Here is a 17,856-nt window from a genome sequence, read left to right on the forward strand (position 1 = left end):
TGCTCTGACTCACCTAATCAATCATGGTCCTGCACAGGCTACTGGAGAGCTCTGGGCCCCAATGGAAGCTGTGATCCTGGCTGCCTTCTAAGCATCCAATTTGCTTACAAACCTCTCATAGGCCTTATTTGGGTTTTTCTAGTCTTATTTTCCTGCTTAAAACACCAACATATAAGCCTGATTTATTGGTTAAAGAGAAAACAAATTAAATTGAGAATAAAGTTAAATGTGGCTTTATTTCAGTTTATATGAGAAAAGATGGGCTTCAACATTTATTTATATTCTTTTTCTGCTTTTTATTTTTATTGCTGGGATTCGAACGTAGGACCTCAGGCATGCTAGGTAAATGCTCTACTACTGAGTTATACCCGCCAACTCCCAAATTTCTTACTTGTTAGTTGAAAAGTTGGTACACCACCAAGGCTCCTAAGCAAGTTCAAGGAAATTTACTTTTACCACAATACAGTAATAAGATAGTGTTAAGAGAAGCCAATGTCATTCAAGATGTGTTTTGCAAGGTAATTTTATATTTGTTTTTTAAAAAAGAAATTTTTCTTATTAGAATATTTTTGTTTAAAGAGACATCATCTATTACCCAAACTCATATATAAGATACATAAGTCAACTAATAAATTCATAACATTTAAATAAGGGAAAGTTCAAGGGCCTTGTAAATAATCCATATTTTATTCAGTCAAGTGGACTTGCCCTTTTTCCTTATTAAAAACAAGCAACTTAAGTAATTTAATTCAGTGAGAGTAGGGAAGTGAATATAGATCTTTGAAGAACAATAGCATGTTAATTTTATCGCCCTATTTGTTTTTTTTTTTAAAGAGAGAGAGAGGTAGAGAGAGGTAGAGAGAGAGAATTTTAATATTTATTTTTTAGTTATCGGTGGGCACAACATCTTTGTTTGTATGTGGTGCTGAGGATCGAACCCGGGCCGCACGCATGTCAGGCGGGCGCGCTACCGCTGAGCCACATCCCCAGCCCCGCCCTATTTGTTTTGCTATAGTTTCCTCATCATAGGAAAGAAATCCAAATTTTGACCCAGGGTCAACCCTTAATATTCCCAGCAGCAGAAAAACGAATCCATTAGAATACCTAAAGTAAGGCTGGGTGCAGTGGGGCATGCCTATAATACCAGTGACTTGGGAGGCTGAGGCAGGAGGATCATAAGTTCAAAGCCAGCCTCAGCAAATTAGTCAGGCACTTAGCAACTCAGTGAGACTCTGTCTCTAAATATAATGCAAAAAAGGGCTGGGATGTGGTTCAGTACTTAGCGCCCCTCGGTTGAATCCCTGGCACAAAAACAAAAACAAACAAACAAACAAACAAAAAACCCTAAAGTTTACAGGTGTATTCAACACATTTCACACATGAATATAATGTCTTGGCCATAGTTATTCATAGTCCTAAGTTGTGTACCTTCAACATTTATGCATTTGAATTCCACCTAGTCAAATTTTAGCTTCTGAAGGAAGAATATGCTTCTGTTAACTCTTTGAGTACAGGGAGTGATACAATCAGGTTTGGGATGTAAAAAGATCTTCTGGTGGCAGGGTAGGAAGGTACAACAAAGAAGTGGGGACAGAGAGACAAGTAGGAAGCTGAGCAGTCAAGAAGGCAAGCACTGTGAGGACACAAAGAAGGCGCTGCATGAGGAATATGTGGGACACAAAGAAACACTGAGCACAGGAGAAAGTAAGGCGAGTTCTGATTTAGGCAACTGAGTCTGGGCAGAGAGGGAAGGCTGGAATGGGTTTGGGAGGGGTACGGAGGCAGAGTTTGGATCTGCTCAACTAGAGGTGTTAGTAGCACACCAGAATATGTCCAGGAGGCCCCTGAAGAGACGGGATTGTGCATAGGGGACAAGGATAAGCAGAGAGGGGAGTCATCAGAGCACATAGGAGCAAAGGCCTCATTAGGAAGAGCCTCTGGGGAGGGCAGGAGGAAGGTCAGGATGGAATACAACTGGGCTGCAATATCCAAGGACGATGGGCAGGGGAGGAGTGTTGGTGTGTGGGGAGACCAGGAGATGGGATGTCCTGTGCACCAGGTAAGGAAAACTGTGCCAAAGGCTCAAGCAGACCAAATGGGTGAAAAATAAAAAGTAACAGGAGGAACGTGTTAAGGGAGACTGCAGTGGGTGAGGAGGAAGTAGGTGCTGGCAGCAGGGAGTTTGTGGACCACTCCCACTGCGAGCAGTGTGCTGGTGCCATCAGCTTTCCAAACAGAATAGCTTACGCTGCTCTTTTTTCTAGAGGGTTTCAGGTTCTTTCAGAACCTGTTTTTCTATCCTATGAGGTTCTTTGAGTGTAGCTCCTCTTGAAACATCCTCACTATCCCCAAAAGGACCAGAACCCAGATATGGGACAGAACAGGCGTGAGCAGACAGAAGGCCTGCAGGGAAGCCGATCGCCTCAGCAGGGATGATGCTCACTGAGGGGCCTGTGGTCCAGCACTGCTTCCTTCTATTAAAGTAAACAGGGCCCAGTGACAGTCAAAACACAGTAGGCCCTGGGCGGATTACCATTCTGAAGGCAACCTAACTCTAACAAAGCTCCCTGTACTGTCCTGCTGCAGAGCACTCCCTCTTAGGGTACCTTGCCCTCTCCCGGTCTTCAATTTGCTAGTTTTGATCACAGACAGGTGTGTTCATACATGCACACACACAGACACATACTCTCTCCCTCTAGCAGATAAAATCTTCCTTCCTATCTTTCCTTTTTCTTCATTTTTTTTTGGTTCCCCATTACCATCACCTTATAGAAACATTATTTTTCACTGAAACTGCTCCCACCCTTTTGCTAGTATTTTGGTATATGGCATGTACCCAAGTTAATTTATTTTCAATTTATAATACTGCACACTTGTGCTAATATTGCCTTAGGGTATACATAAACAACACCAAACATTTACTTAGGAATTCTAAAACAGACTAGCAGCTGGGAGCAATATCTATTAAAATATCAACTGTGAAAATGACAGTTTTTAATTATCTGTTTTACCCTCTGTCTTAAAAAGGTGAATACAAGGAAGGGCTACATCAACCTGGGGGACAAGAGTTCTGAGACAAGCTATCTCTGGCCCAGCACTTGGCCTGCCTCACCCGCCTACAGGACTGGAACCTCAGCGGTAGCACTGTTTTCACTATGGGTTTTACCTATCTTTGTGAGCTGGGCCAGGGGAAAGAAGAACTGTCAAGGAAAAGAAAAGAATTACTTAGGAAATAACAACGAAAAAAGTCCAAATTCTGACCTGAATTTTAAGTCAAGGAGTAGAAAGTAGAGCCTGAGATCACATCTGCAGGTTCATCATCTGTAGATGAAATCAGCTATGGATTAAAAATATTCTATCTATTCTGACTACGTGCAGATTTTTTCCTGTTATTCCCCTAAACAATACAGTATGACAGCTTCTTACATAGCAGTTAGTGTATTAGCTATTACAAGTCATCTAGAAATGGTTTAAAGTATACAAGAGGATATATGTAGGTTCTGTGCAAATACTGTGCCATTTTATATAAAGGATATACAGGGATTTCTGATATCCAAGACAGGTCTTGGAATCAATTACCCAGGGATACAGGAAAAGATTCACTGTGATGCTAATAGTGAATAAAAAGTAGGGGTTTTCACAAATAGCCTTCATTGATCACTCAGTGAGATTCCAGAATTCCAGTCTCTTATTTAAAGAAGTACACTCAGTTGGGCGTGATGGCACATACCTGTAATTCTAGTGGCTCAGGAGGCTGAGGCAGGAGGATTGTGAGTTCAAAGCCAGCCTCAGCAAAAGCAAGGCACTAAGTAACTCAATGAGACACTGACTCTTAAAAAACCACCACCACAACAACAAAAAACAAAAACAAAACCAAAAACAAAAACAAAATAGGGCTGGGAATGTGGTTCAGTGGATGAATGCCTGCAAGTTCAATCCCTGCTACTCCCCCCAAGCCCCCAACCCCGCACCCCCGAAAAAAGAAGCATATCCAAAGATGCAGAGGGTGGTGGAATTAAAGTAGGCTCTTTGCCTGAATAAGGTGGAGCACACTGGTGTCCAAGGACTCAGGTGTAAAGCCAGTTCCATACCAGCTACATGATTTTTGGTTCGCTACTTCTGTTGTATGAGTAGCAGCTTCTTCATTTGTAAAATGAAGGAAATTAATAGTGCCCATTAAATGAGATAATTCAAGGAAGGGGTTGGTATGTGAAATGCTAAGCACAAAAAATGCTAAAAAAGAGTTCTTGTTATAATATTTATAAAATGGACTAATACCTGCTTTTAAATGATTCTTAAAGAAGCGAACGTGTATTAAAGTCCGTAAGATAGCGTGCTTGATTATACTATATTACTGTGCTCAACCAATGTTGATTTGATCTGGAGCTATCCTCTCCTCCTTTCTCTCCACCAAAGAGTAGGGGATTTGTGTGAATATGGAAGAGATCCCTATGGCAGAAAATAGCACCACTGCAAGTATAGTTACTACGATAGACTTCAGAATTTGAACGAAACCAACTCTTTCAATATTTTTGATCACTGGAATCAAACTGTAATGTAGCTTCAATACAGTAATAGAATTCTGTACAGCAGAGGTATTTATGAGACTATTACTGCCAGTGGATTTATTAATCCAAAGCATTGGAGTCCTGTTAGAATACAACCTTACTAGAATGCAAGCTCCACAAAAGAAGAAATAGGGTAAATTTTATGACCTGCTGTATCTTCAGTGCATAGATCAGTGGAAACTCAGTAAATATTTATTAACTGAATGAATATAGCTTGCAGGCATATTATTGCTCACACGAATTAGGCAATAGGTACTAGAGGATCATCAGAAGATACTGTGCTGGTGACAGACAACTGACATGCCTTAAGAATTACACATGACATTGGTATGTTTTAGGAGTACTAAGGATTCTGATAGGGACCTTTATTGTCTTTAGTACAGCCATAAAATCAGATTATTTAAACCTAAATAAGAAAACTCCCAAATGCTCCCATCCACATTACTGCTACCTTAATTTAGAGTCTTGCTTTAGAGTACAAGACTTCACAAAATCTTTCACTTATAATTTGCTGGCTTAGACTTCTTATTAGTGCTCCTACTGTATGCAAATCCAGTGGAAGATTAAAAAATACCATGACAGGATTTCAACTCTTAAAGAATTCAAAATATAGCAGGGACCATCAGTTACTGTGAGAGCAAATTCTGCTCAGTCTGCCTACCTGCTAGCTTTACTCACACTTGACCCAGATGTTCTTTCACCACCCCACACTTCCTTTTATTCACACCACTCAGTCACCAAGCCAGACAGTCATGACTCCAGAGATGCTCATGACCTGGTGCATAGCATGCTGCCTTCCAATCTTGCCATTCATGTTTCCCTCTGTCTTGCACATTAAGAGTGTCTGAGAATAGAAAATACATCAGATTCTCTTTTTATCAGATTCCAATATTCTGAACACATTTTTCTCCTTGCTGATAAATGAAAATATAAAGGAAGTGCAAAATGAAACAGGCTGCACGCATGACAATAATTCTTTCCTCCATTCTTGAAGAAAAATGAGAGGACATGGCTAAAATAAACACTGTATTCTTTCTTATTCCCTAGGGTTAGGAGGATGCAGGAAAACGTGTCCCTGTGTTAATAATTACATTCTTGAAATATAGGAACCTTTTCAAGAGACTGTGGATTAAAGCTCATTACTATGGAAACAATACTATTGCCAGATGACTATATATGATAGCAGTAGAGATTATGAAACAAGAAGTAGTTTTTGCATTTTAGTTATTTTTAATGAATTACAACAAAGAGATAATGCAAGTTTTCCCATACATTACCTTACATATTGGTTCTACTGACCTTAGAAAATTGTCAGTGAAACAGATGGTGGCATCTTAATAAAACTTGTCCACAATCACTACAATAACAGGCATTTTCAAGGACAAAGACATTTCCTCTTCCCACACCAGATTTTGCTCATCATCTAAGATGTCTCAATATTTGGGGTTTCTTTGTATTCTTTTTCCTTGTGTTTTTACTTTTTAAAAGGGACAGAATTTTTTTTTTCTTTTAAATTTTGGTGTGGGGATTGAACCTAGGGTCTAGCATGCACTCTACCACTGAATTACAAACTCCAGCTCCAGGAAATTATTCCTAACACATTTTATTTCTTGAATATGGTCTACTTCTTTAAGAGAAACGCTACTGGCATGACATCTCTATAATTGAGCTCCTCATCCATCCCTCCTCCTCCTTTAGGGTACAAACCAAATCTGAAGCCTTCAGGGGATGAAGAACTAAAGGTATGAGAACAGGGGTGTTGAAAAGAAGCGAGACCCCTGTCTGGGAACACAGGAAGAAACAATCCCAAACCCGAGACCCTCCTTTGGGTAAAAGGCAGCCCTGCCCTAGCTTGGGATGGAGGGCTGGGTCTTATTTCCTGTGTTTGAGGCCCTGGAAGGCTACAGCAACAAGGGCAATGTGGATGGGCAGGTCAAAAGCTGCAGTATGCATATGTGGACATTCAAAACCCGAGGCTCAAAGAAGCTGTCTGCAGTGACCTTGGGCTGAAGAACACAAGGTACCAGAATGGTCCCAGATGGATCCTTCACTGAGCATAGCAGCTGAGCCTAGAGCTCTGAGAGAAGAGAGTAGGGTGGGGTGGGTGGTCCTGGCCAAGAGGATCATTCTCTTGGATCCTGCTGCTAAAGCCCTGCTGCCAAGGTCAATGAGGTGCCCTGAAAAACCATCCTATTACTGCATGATTATGTGTTAGCTCTTTGTCAGCCTACATGCTACACTTTGACCCTGTGACAAAGAATCATGCTGACTTCACTTGTGGAAAGAGCTTTTTAATATAACACATAAATTTATGGAAAAGAAGAAAAAAATGCATATAAATATGATTTGAGCAAACTGAATCCTATGTTAAAATATTGCAAGATCCTTCTGTATTTAGATAAGCAATAAGAAGGAAAACAAAATGATGATGTGACTGGGCTGAAAACATGGCTGTCCCCGCAGTTTATCAAAAGTACTTCACTCCTATTGTTAATAAGTCCTTACCCACATACTCGATGTTCACTCCCCCAATATTTTTGTTACAGTGTGCTATCATTGCAGAAAGAAAGTTGACTCAGACATGGTTCCTGTACCCCAACAGATGACATTTTAGTGAAAAAGTGATGGTGTGAGTGGGAAATGCTATGGTGGAACTTTGCACAAGGTGTCTGGCAGATGAGAAAGGAATACCATGAATTCAGTTTATAAGATTGCCACATACTTATCTCTCCTACCCCCAGATATCTGGCATTGATGTTGGTGAAAAACAAACAAACAAACAGACCTTGACATTCTGGAGGAAAGTGGGGACATTACTCAGAAAGTCATAAGATAAATGTCAAACTACAATTGATGTGTCATTATGGAGAAGTGCTCAGGGCTGAGAGTACCCAGAGTTGGGGAGCGTCTTCACCAGGGCCCCCGTGAGTGAGCAGGGAAGGAAGGCCAGGACAGAGGAAAAGCCTGGGAATGGGACCAGAGAAAGTCCAGGGTGACAAGATCTTCCCCCAAATGGGAAGGTCACATGACATAAGGCTAAAGAGGCAGGAAAATGTAGGCCTACTATAGGTGAGGATTTGGAACTTGATACCAAAAGCAGTGAGAAGCCCAATTCTAGTTTCCCCCTTTTTCTTCTTCTTCGAAAAATTTTTAAATTAGGGAACAATGTGGGGTTAGGAGGCTGCAGACAGCTTGCCCAGGACTGACCTATTAGCTGGATTTTGAAAGATGAGCAAAAAATTGCTTTAAGAAGGGAGGAACATGCGTTCCAAACTCAGAGATCAATATATGATCACATAAGGTTTACATAAAAAAGCCACGGGCACCACTAGAACAAGAGAAGGAGTTTGTCTTGGTTGGTGTGAAAAGTAGAAAGAAAGAAGGGGACAGAACAAGACTTGTATGTGAAGCTAACAATGAATTTTATTCCAAGTCATATGGAACCAGTAGCACATTTTAAGAAAGTGGAGAGAGAAGAGGTTTTGAAGTAAAAGTCAAAAGTTTTGGTTCAGGTTCAAATCTGTATTATGCTCCTTGCAAGGTTTTTAAATTGGAGAAATTACTAAAATTCCTCTTCACAAAATATCACCCATTATCACACTTAGCCTGCTGTCACACAGTTCAATAAGTTGCCCTTGCAGTTGAGAATCCTCCTGGTGAGGAGGGCAGGATGCAGAAGGGATCAACTCTAGTATGTGGCTGCAGCTATCTAAGTCATGACGGGCTGAGCTGAGGGAGTGAGGATGAAAAGGAATGGACAGATTTGAGGGGTGTCCACCGGAACAAAAGAACAAACATAGAGTCAATACATAAATAATATCAATGAGGGTAACAGCCATTTATCAAATAAAAAAATAAGTACTCTGAGAACAGATGCCATCAACTGATCAAGTACTTGTAAACATTAACAGGCCAATTAATAAAATTAGCATATAAAAAATACATAATAACTAGAGAAGGAAAAGTGAGAGCAGATATAGAGGGCTGCAGATGAACTACAGATTCAAATACTATATGTGCTATATAATGATATTTGGGTCAGTGACAGATCATATATATGATGGTGGTACATTAGATTAAAACAGAGCCCAAAATTCATAGTGTCTGGGGACAGTGCAGTTGTGATAATGTTGTAGTACAACATCTATTATTCATGTGTTTGTGCTGATGCTGGTGTACGCAAACCGACTGTGCTGGCAGTCATAAGAAAGCATGGCACACACAATTATGTATAGTAGATAATATTTGACAATGACAGTAAATGACTATGTTGGTGGTTTATGTATTAACTGTCATTCTTTTTTGGTTTCCTTCTAGTCACCAAAAGAGTTCACTGTAAAACGATATGCTATGTGACACTGGCAGTATCTCATTCACCTCATGTCTATATTCTTTTGTTTGCATCAAGAGCTTGCACCAAATGATTAACCTATACTATCTAGGCTTGCCTAAATGCACTCCATGGAATCTCAACGAAACTCACCTAACAACACATTTCTCAGAATACATCCTTTGGTTAGGTGAAATATGGCTGCAGATGGTTTAAGATCAGCTGGAAATGTCTCAGTGCGCTCATAAATAATATTACTGTTCACAGGACCTCAGAACATGTTCTTCAATCAAGAAGGCACTGTTCTCTATGCCTGATGCTTTGTTTGGAATCACTTTACTTCTAATTGTATTCTCCCAACAAATTCAAGTTCTTTGGACTGGTACAAAAAAACGGTTCAAAAATTTTAAATGAGCTAATGAAATGACTGTTAACTATGACAAATTTCAAAGGTTCGGGAGTCAGACTAACACTTTAAGAGATAACTCTGTAGAAACTAATCTGTATGATCATCCCTCAGGATCTTTGGGGGTTTGATGCCCTCCTGCCTTCTGGGATATCAATATCCACAAATGTATAAGACTCTTAAATAAAAAGTCAGAGGATTTAAATGAAACCTATGTACAGTCTCCCACATACTTTTCATCATCTCTAGACTACTTATAATATTGAATAAAATGTAAATGCAATGCAAATAATTATTAGAGTACATTATTTAGAAGTTAATGACAAGAAACTCAGTTTGTATGAATTCACTAAAAGAGGTGACTACTGTAGGTTTAACTACATAGTACACATCAGCAGCAAAGTAATTTGCTTTCCAAATATTGCCGTTCCCAGTTGTTTGAATTTGCAGATGTGGGTTTGGTGGACTGGGAGAGCTATCTGCTGAATGCAGAATGTTTTTTTTTTTTTTCCTTTTTTCTGGCAGTATTAGGGATTGAGCCTAGGACCTCCTGAATACTAGACAAGCCCTCTATTACTGAGCTACATCCCCACCCTGGAAGTAATTCTGAAGCACCTATTAGAATACCAAATATTCTGCAAAAAAGTTTTGAAACTGTAATAGCCTTAATATATAGATGACAAACAGGAAATTAAATGATTTATACCAGTCACAAAGTAAAAAAAAATTAGTTGACCCAAAATCCAAACCAAGGTTTCTTAATTTAAAGGCAGGAATCTTTCTAAATCAAGATTGCCTCTTGTGGGCTGATGTAGCTCAGTGGTAGGGCACTTGTCTAGCATGTACAACTCCCTGGGTTTGATTCTCAGAATTGGAAAAAAAAAAAAAAAATAGAGAATTACCTCACTCATGATTCATTCATAATAATCTGAAAATAATCCATAAAATTCAGGAGTCAAAATCTTATCTTTCACAGTTTTCTGCTGCGATATAAAATAGGCTGGGAATTTTGTAAAGGAAATAGGCTTATTTAGCTCACAATTTTCGAGACTGTAAGTTCAAGATCCAGTGGCTTTATCCATTTAAACCTGTAGTGAGGGCCCCCTTGGTTGTGTTGCAAATAGCAGAGAAACAGAGTGGGAACCAGTCACATTTAGAAGGGGGTTAAGTATGGGTAATGATTTCCCTTTATAATACTTCACCCTCAACAAAGAATTAACTCCAAGAGACCAGAATTAATCCCTTCCCAGGTTGATGCCACGTGACCTAATTACTTCCATTAGGTTTCACCTCTGGAAGAATCCACCAACTTTCCACCATTGCCACACTGGGGACCAACCTTCCACAATAGACCTTTGGGGGACACATTCAAACCATATCCAAACCATAACATGGAGAAAGAAAGGCAAGGGGGGAATTCTGTAAAGTCACTGAGGCTTTCATTTTTCTTTTGTCACAAAAGTTCATTCTTAAGTTATTTTTCTTTCCTTAACCTTAAAATATCTGAATTCAAGGAACTACCATACTGTCAAGGAGAATGCTAATGAGGAGGGTCTATGAAGCCATGATTAAGATACCATGATGGTAGCATCATGATGTCATAACCTTGGCAAGTTTTGGTGTAATTCTTAAAAGGAGAACAGAGGTCAGCTGGAGAACCTTATTCCAGGCATCCCTATCAATAATCCAGACAACAGCCAGGAGGACTCAGCTTAGCTTAGCTGAACTTTGCTATATCAAGAAGCTCACAGTTTGGTCTATGTAGCTTATCTAGTTTTATCATTTAATTTGGGTTCTAAAGCTTTGATTTTTCCTAAATTAGCCAGGTACCAGTTAATTTAAAAAAATAAATGCTAAGACAAATGTAAAAATCTATTACTTGATGAAGTGGGATTCAAAGTCAGGAAAGAAGAAATGACACAAAATGCCTTTCACCCTTAACAAAGTGCCTATGGCTATTAATGGGAATCATTAAGAGGCAGTCAATTTTCTATCATGCTTATCACAGTCATTTTCAAGCCGAATGTATTGTCATTATACTTTGCATAAAAGTACTGCAACACAGAATATTTTAAAGATACTTTGGATTAAGGAACATCGTATTAGAATTGCATTTTGTGGCTTTACTCCTTATTTTTGTATCTACCTTTATTTTCTCTTAATTTTGATATTTTCATTTACTATTTTTTAATTAATTGTATGCATGTTAGTACATTTTAAAAGTGCTTGATGGGCCAAGGTGAAAGAGATGGAAAAAGTGCAATCTAGAATCTTTTGTAAACTGAAATTAAAAAAAAAAAATCAGCAATGAAATGAAGATCTAATAATTATTAATACTTCCTTCTATTACCTATAGTAAAAAGAATGTTACTTTTCACCCCCAAATTTAGGCTGCTGAATGTAATTTTCTCAATCTGAATATCATTTTCTTCTAGAAGGAAGTTGTAACAATATTTATTTTTCAAAATCATTATTCAACATGGCAGAACTTTAGCAAGTATCATAGAATTTTTTTTTTTTTTTAAATTCTAAGCATGTTTAGTGGTAATGAACAATCAAGCTTTCAAAAGTGTCAGAAAGTACTTTTAGGCCTATAGGAAGTGCCTCTAGTTGCCTATAGGGCCCTGAAGAGGAGGTCAGATACAATGGTTCTTTCTAACAAAGTGCCAGAGGCTATATATGAGCCCAGCAGTATAAATTCAGAACAAATGAATTCGGACTTAATTTGGGAGGAATTTAGAAAATTTAACAAACAGGTCTTTTGCTCTCTTATTTTTCCTATTATTTACTGTGTTCTTACATATCCTGCAATACAAAAAAAAAAAAAAAAAAGAGCAGTTTTCATAGAGACATCTGATCTCTTCAATATTTCACACATGTAAACTTATTTGGCTGTTTTAAGTAGAATTCTGTGATTTCTTCAATGCCTCAAAATATAGATATACATTAAAAGCATTATTTTAAAATATAAAAAAAGTGATTCTTTTTTTTAAAAACTGGAGGAGGGTACTACTCTAAAAAATATACCAGTGAGCTGGGGGTACAGGTCAGTGGTAGAGTGTGTACTTATCAAATACCTAGTCCCCTAAGTTTGATCCTGAACATGCGCATGTACATGCGTGCACACATACAAGAATATACTAACAAGCAAAATGAAGCATGTAACAACCTGATAGATGTCCCAGATGATGTGTCAGGGTAGTTCTAAACTGAGTTGAGGGACAAAAAGCAAAAAAGAACAGGTGGATGGAATTTCCTATACATCAGCAATTTCAGATTAATGGCAGGATTTAGTTTAACAGCAAAGATTTTTCAGGGAAAGGGAATGAAGGATGTCTTTAAAAGTTTCTAAGTGAGAAAAGATATGTAATACTAAAACTGAAATGAAGACCTAGAGGATCGTGCTCTTTTAATAACAAGTAATGGGTTTCAGGATACACATTTCCTACGTGTATTCCTTGCTGTTAATACTATTCATATTAGGGCTGGTATAATTAACACATTTCCTATGTGTATCCTGAAACCCATTACATTTACAAAACTCTACTATTTGGGAACATATATCAGTTTGCTTGTTTTCTCTTAAGTTTCTTTAGCTGTCTTTAAGCCCAACCATATCACAATCTTTGAACAGCAGGGCCATCTTGTGTTTGTATTCTACTTACTTATAGGTCCTAGTACAGTCCCCACCCCACCCCCATCCCTCCATGTACACTGTGGGTTTTCAAAAAATATTAGGAATAAGTCGATATGTTCAAGGGGGAAAAACATTTCACATAATGCCTTCCAGATAGCGGCCTCTTTTCAGAAAGAGAAAGGTGCTTGCTATTAATATTACTCACATTAGGGCTGGTATAATTAACATTATCATTCTCAGTCAGTGGCATATGGGCAGAAGAGTTAGGAAATTGTTCTCATTTTACAAATTAAGAAATTGTAGGATGGAGAGTGAAGTAGAATTGGCCAGGGTCCCACAGAGTTAGTGGAGCTGCCCACTTCAGTACTGTCATTCCTCAAGCTTCAGATCTGAGATAAACTACTTCTGTTGGGGTCTCAAGGGCCATTCATACATACCCTAAAAATGAGTTCAAAATCTTCTCTCCACACAACCATTTATTTCTGCATCCTCCAATTCATTTAATGGTACACCTTCTCTATCTGCCCTCTGTGCCTCAAGGTAACCTGGACAGTATTCTAGATTGCTTTGATTTCTTCTTCCTTATTCTGCTATCAATCATTAGTGTTCTAACCATTTTATCTTCTAATTATTTATCACATGAATCTTTCATGTCTCCTGTCCTTAGATTTTAATTTCTCCTCTGCACTGTCACAATCTCTATTTAGTGTCTATTTATAGTCCCTCAATATTACCTTATATGTTGCTGATAGTGTGATCTAATATAAAATGCAAACCTGGCATGTCATTTTACAGCTTCAGGCTCTTTAGTGGCTGCATGTTATCTAAGAAAAAAGTCCAAGCTCCTTAGCAAGGACCATAGGTCCTCAAAATATGTGGACCTTTCCAACCTCAGCTGGTACAGTGGCATGTGCCTATAATCCAGCAACTCTGGAGGCTGAGGCAGGAGGACTGAGTTCAAAGTCAGCCTGGGGAAATTAGTGAGATTGTATCTCAAAACAAAAGTATCTAAACTAAGCACATTCAACTCTTCAGTAATATTCTACCTTCTCCTATTATCTGAGCATCTGATGCTGCTTTACGCTTCTGGTCCAGTGTCATCTTCTTGGAGGCCTCCTTGATTCAACTGCTCATATTTTTAACACAGCACTTAATCTGCAAAAACTGTCTCTATGTCCACAGAAGTGTCTAAAACCATTCATGGCAGTCCCTTGCTGAGCCCAAGGCTCTCACCTTCCTATTTCCAGGGCCTGGTACAACAGTGGGCAAAGTAGATTTCAGAAGTTTTGGGGTAGCATTATGTTAAATGAACATCTAGGAATGGGATCTGTTGGGTAGGGGCACAGATAGGGATAGGAGCTGTGAAAAGAGAATTAAAAAAACTTTGTCCAGAGAAAGTGTTGATTAAGCTGAATCTTGAAGAAAGTGGGGAAACAAGGGTGATAAAAGACACACCAGATAGAACAGTATTTGCAAAGGTCAGAACCCCCAGGAGAACCTGGCACATTTAAGAAACTGCAAATGAGGGGCTGAAGTTGTAGCCCAGTGGTAGAGTGTTTGCCTTGCTTTATGTGAGGCACTGGGTTCAATCCTCAGCACCACATAAAAACAAATAAACAAAATAAAGGTATTGTGTCTGTGTACAACTAAAAAAAATAAAAGGAACCGTAACCAAGCCTGAAGCAATGACACATGACTTCAATCCCAGTGACTCAGGAGGCTGAGGCAGGAGGATCACAAATTTGATGTCAGCATCAGCAAAAATAAAAGAGGGCTGGGAATGCAGTTCAGTGGTAAAGTAACCCTGGGTTCAATCCCAAGCACTGCCAAAAAATAAAAAAAATTAAAAAAAAAGGTAAAAATTTAGAAATGAATATGACAGAGGGCAGGATCCATGTGTGAGGGTTGCTGGGCTGGAGATTGGAAAAACAGACAGGGCCCATGCTATTAAAATGTGGCCTACATCTAGATCTTGCAAGAGAATTAAACAAATATTTACTTCATTACTGCCATTACTTAGGTACGACAATCTTCATGCATCCTAATCTACTTTTGATTGCTTATCTGGCATTAGTTGTGTTACTTTTGAGATGTTACCTTTCTGTCTTGTTTGCCTTACTCTCTTATAAAAATAGTACCTACCTCAAAAGGCTGTCTCAAAAACTAATATGTCAATAAATAACATAAAATAGTGGGACACAAAAAGATCAATGGGTATTTTTATGATCTTCCTATACTGACAACTGATGAGATTTGAGAGGACAGAAGGGCTATCCTTGAAACATGCAGGATGTAACAATTTCAGTTTTTATCTTGGGAAATAAAACTAGCAGGAATCTAGGTTTTATGTTCACGATTTCAGGCAGTACTGAAAAGTGACCACCAGATTCCTCTGGATATTTTATATTTGGGTAATAAGTTTAGCTAGAAAGCATATACTCAAAGTATAATCTGACTAATTACTTTTAAAGGTTTATTATGTTATAGTTGCTTATACTGAAGGCCATTTTCAATTTTCTGCCTACTGAGTGCAGCCTTGACTGATTTTCTGAAGTTTACTTCCATTGAATGGCATTTATTCACTTGCAAACTTTTTTCCTTATTGACTCCCAAGTCACTTCCAGCTAGAATTTTAAGAGAAGGGTTCTTAGAAATTGTGTAGTCCATGCATGGTGTTTTCCTAATTTCTGCTAAAAATCTACTAGTATGCCCAATGTCTATAAAATCATTCTCTCCCAAGAAATGTTTCTTTTATTGAACCATTTGACTGGGTGGATTGTGATCTCACTGGTATGGCTTAGATGTTGTTCTAAAATTTGTAAAATGGTTACATCTCCTAGGCAGGCTTATAAGAAAATTTTTGACAGTCAGTGCTTGACAGGTTCAGTGTTCCTGTTTACTGAGGTTGTATTCGGCCTAATGGGCACAAGGCCTACCAGCTCACACTCCTACCTAACCAGTTCTGCTCCAGAGGTGGGCTCTGTTTCTCTGATACACTCTGGAGCCTGGCCAGTCACCTAAAGTGAAGTCTGGTGTAAAGACATGAGCTGAGGGGCTAGGGATGTGGCTCAAGTGGTAGCAGTGCTCACCTGGCATGAGTGAGGCCTTGGGTTGGATTCTCAGCACCACATAAAAACAAAATATTGTGTCCACCTAAAAAACTAAAAAATAAATATTAAAAAAAAAAAAAGAGATGAGCTGATTCAATCAGATTCTTGCTCTTGGGACTATGGCTCAAACTCAGGATTCATATAGTAAAGACAAAGTCTGAAAGAATGCAGAAAGGTAATCCACAAAACATACAGGTATGAGGGATCAGAAGTTATAAGAGAAACTATGAAAGCAGAGGCTCTGAGATAGATAAAAAGCAAGAATAAGGGACTCAAACAGGGGACCAGACAGGGATGGAAAGAGTGGGCTATATAAAAATATGTGTTTATTGCATGAAGAAGTTACACTAGTAAACGTGCCGAAATCTCACGTGGTACCCCATTGATATCTGTAATTTGTTTTTATGTGTAAGTTAAAAAATAATTAAAAAATGTAAAAAGGAGTGCACACTCCATTCTTCTGTTGTTAAAGGTCCTACAGGGGCAATCCCTATTGGTTATCAAGCATAAACTAACATTTCAGCACCTGTAAATGAAACATTTTTCCCTTTACCACTACCTGTGGATCCAAGCTAGGTTCCACACCCCCTAATCCATTCTTAGTACAATGGATTTGCTTCTTGCAACCCCAAAGACTAAGAAACCTGGGAAACAATCGGGAACACTAAAGTGAGCTTTCAGTTCTATGGCCATGTGCGACTGAATGGCCACGTCCATTCTCAAGGGAAGTTTTGCATATGCAACAAACTGGTCCTAACTTTACCACTCGCAGCTTTCATGTCCATCCTTATTTCCTTCAGAAACAAGACGCTAATCAATGCTCCCAGGGCACAAACCAAGGTATCCACCTTGGGGGGAAATGTCACGAGATTCTGAATGTCTTCTCTGGCACAACGAAGGGCAAGCCCTCTGCTCCTCCCCGCCCGAGGTTTCAGAGGACCACACCAATTAGCAGGGACACGTTTTTTGGTGGGGGACCCTCATCACCGTCGAGAGGCAGCCGGCGCCACTCAGAGGTTCCCTGCCCCTGGGAACATTCTGGGGCGCCCGCGCCCGAACCCTCCCGGCCCCGCCGCCCGCCGGGTCACCTGTAATTATAGGCGTTGAAATGCTTGCTCTCTCTCAGCATCGCTCGGTACAGATCTAACACTTGTGCGCGGCTGGAGGCTGCCATTTTGGAAAAAGAACCAAAAAAAAAAAAAAAAAAGTGGGGGGGAGGGAACCCCAAACCCAAAACACCAAAGAAACCCCAAATAGGTCCTGTTTGCGGAAGTCCTGAGTTTAACTCAACCCAAATTTCAGCCTATACAAAAGCTACGAAGAAATAACCGCAGCAACAGTCTTTGCCCGCGGGCGGCCCTCGGCCTAGGTGAGTACAGTAGCGGCAGGCGCCCGGCGTCCCGCGCCTCTCGGAGACGGGCGCAGGCAGGGCTACGGGCAGCTAAGGGGGCGGCGCGGAGAGGGAGGTGCTCGCGCTCCCGCCTCCTCCGGGGAGGCTCCCGGGGTTACGAAAAGCGCCGCTCCTGCGGCCGAACAGGGCAAAGAGGCTGGAAACCTGGGGTGGCCTGTGACCACTTGCCACGCTCCTTGGTGGATGAAGGTCGGAGGCTTGAGCACTGAAAGCGCGCAGCCAGGTCGCCAACCGCCTTAGCGAACCGCCCAGGGGCGTGGCGGAGACATTTGTGTCTCTGAAGCTTGGCTCTTTTTTGCACCTGCCGGAGGCCGCGTTGCCGGGGTTACCGAGCGCGCGCCGCGCCGATGCCCCGCCCTCGACAGCTGTGGCTGCCCTCGGCAGTGCCTGACAG

The 17,856-nt window shown here is 40.0% G+C and overlaps 1 protein-coding gene across 1 annotated transcript in view; it reads right to left on the reverse strand.

The window, feature by feature from the left end:
- Lyrm4 (LYR motif containing 4) overlaps positions 1-17,812 on the reverse strand; it is a 143,297-nt gene extending 125,485 nt beyond the window's left edge. Inside the window, exon 1 of the mRNA XM_076859151.1 lies at positions 17,140-17,812. Within this exon, the coding sequence (XP_076715266.1) occupies positions 17,140-17,225 (86 nt within the window). The 5' untranslated portion in view covers positions 17,226-17,812. The remainder of the gene's footprint in view (positions 1-17,139) is intronic.
- Between the last annotated feature and the right edge of the window lie 44 nt (positions 17,813-17,856).

Source organism: Callospermophilus lateralis, chromosome 6 (genome assembly GCF_048772815.1).
Source record: "Callospermophilus lateralis isolate mCalLat2 chromosome 6, mCalLat2.hap1, whole genome shotgun sequence".
Classification (NCBI taxonomy): domain Eukaryota; kingdom Metazoa; phylum Chordata; class Mammalia; order Rodentia; family Sciuridae; genus Callospermophilus; species Callospermophilus lateralis.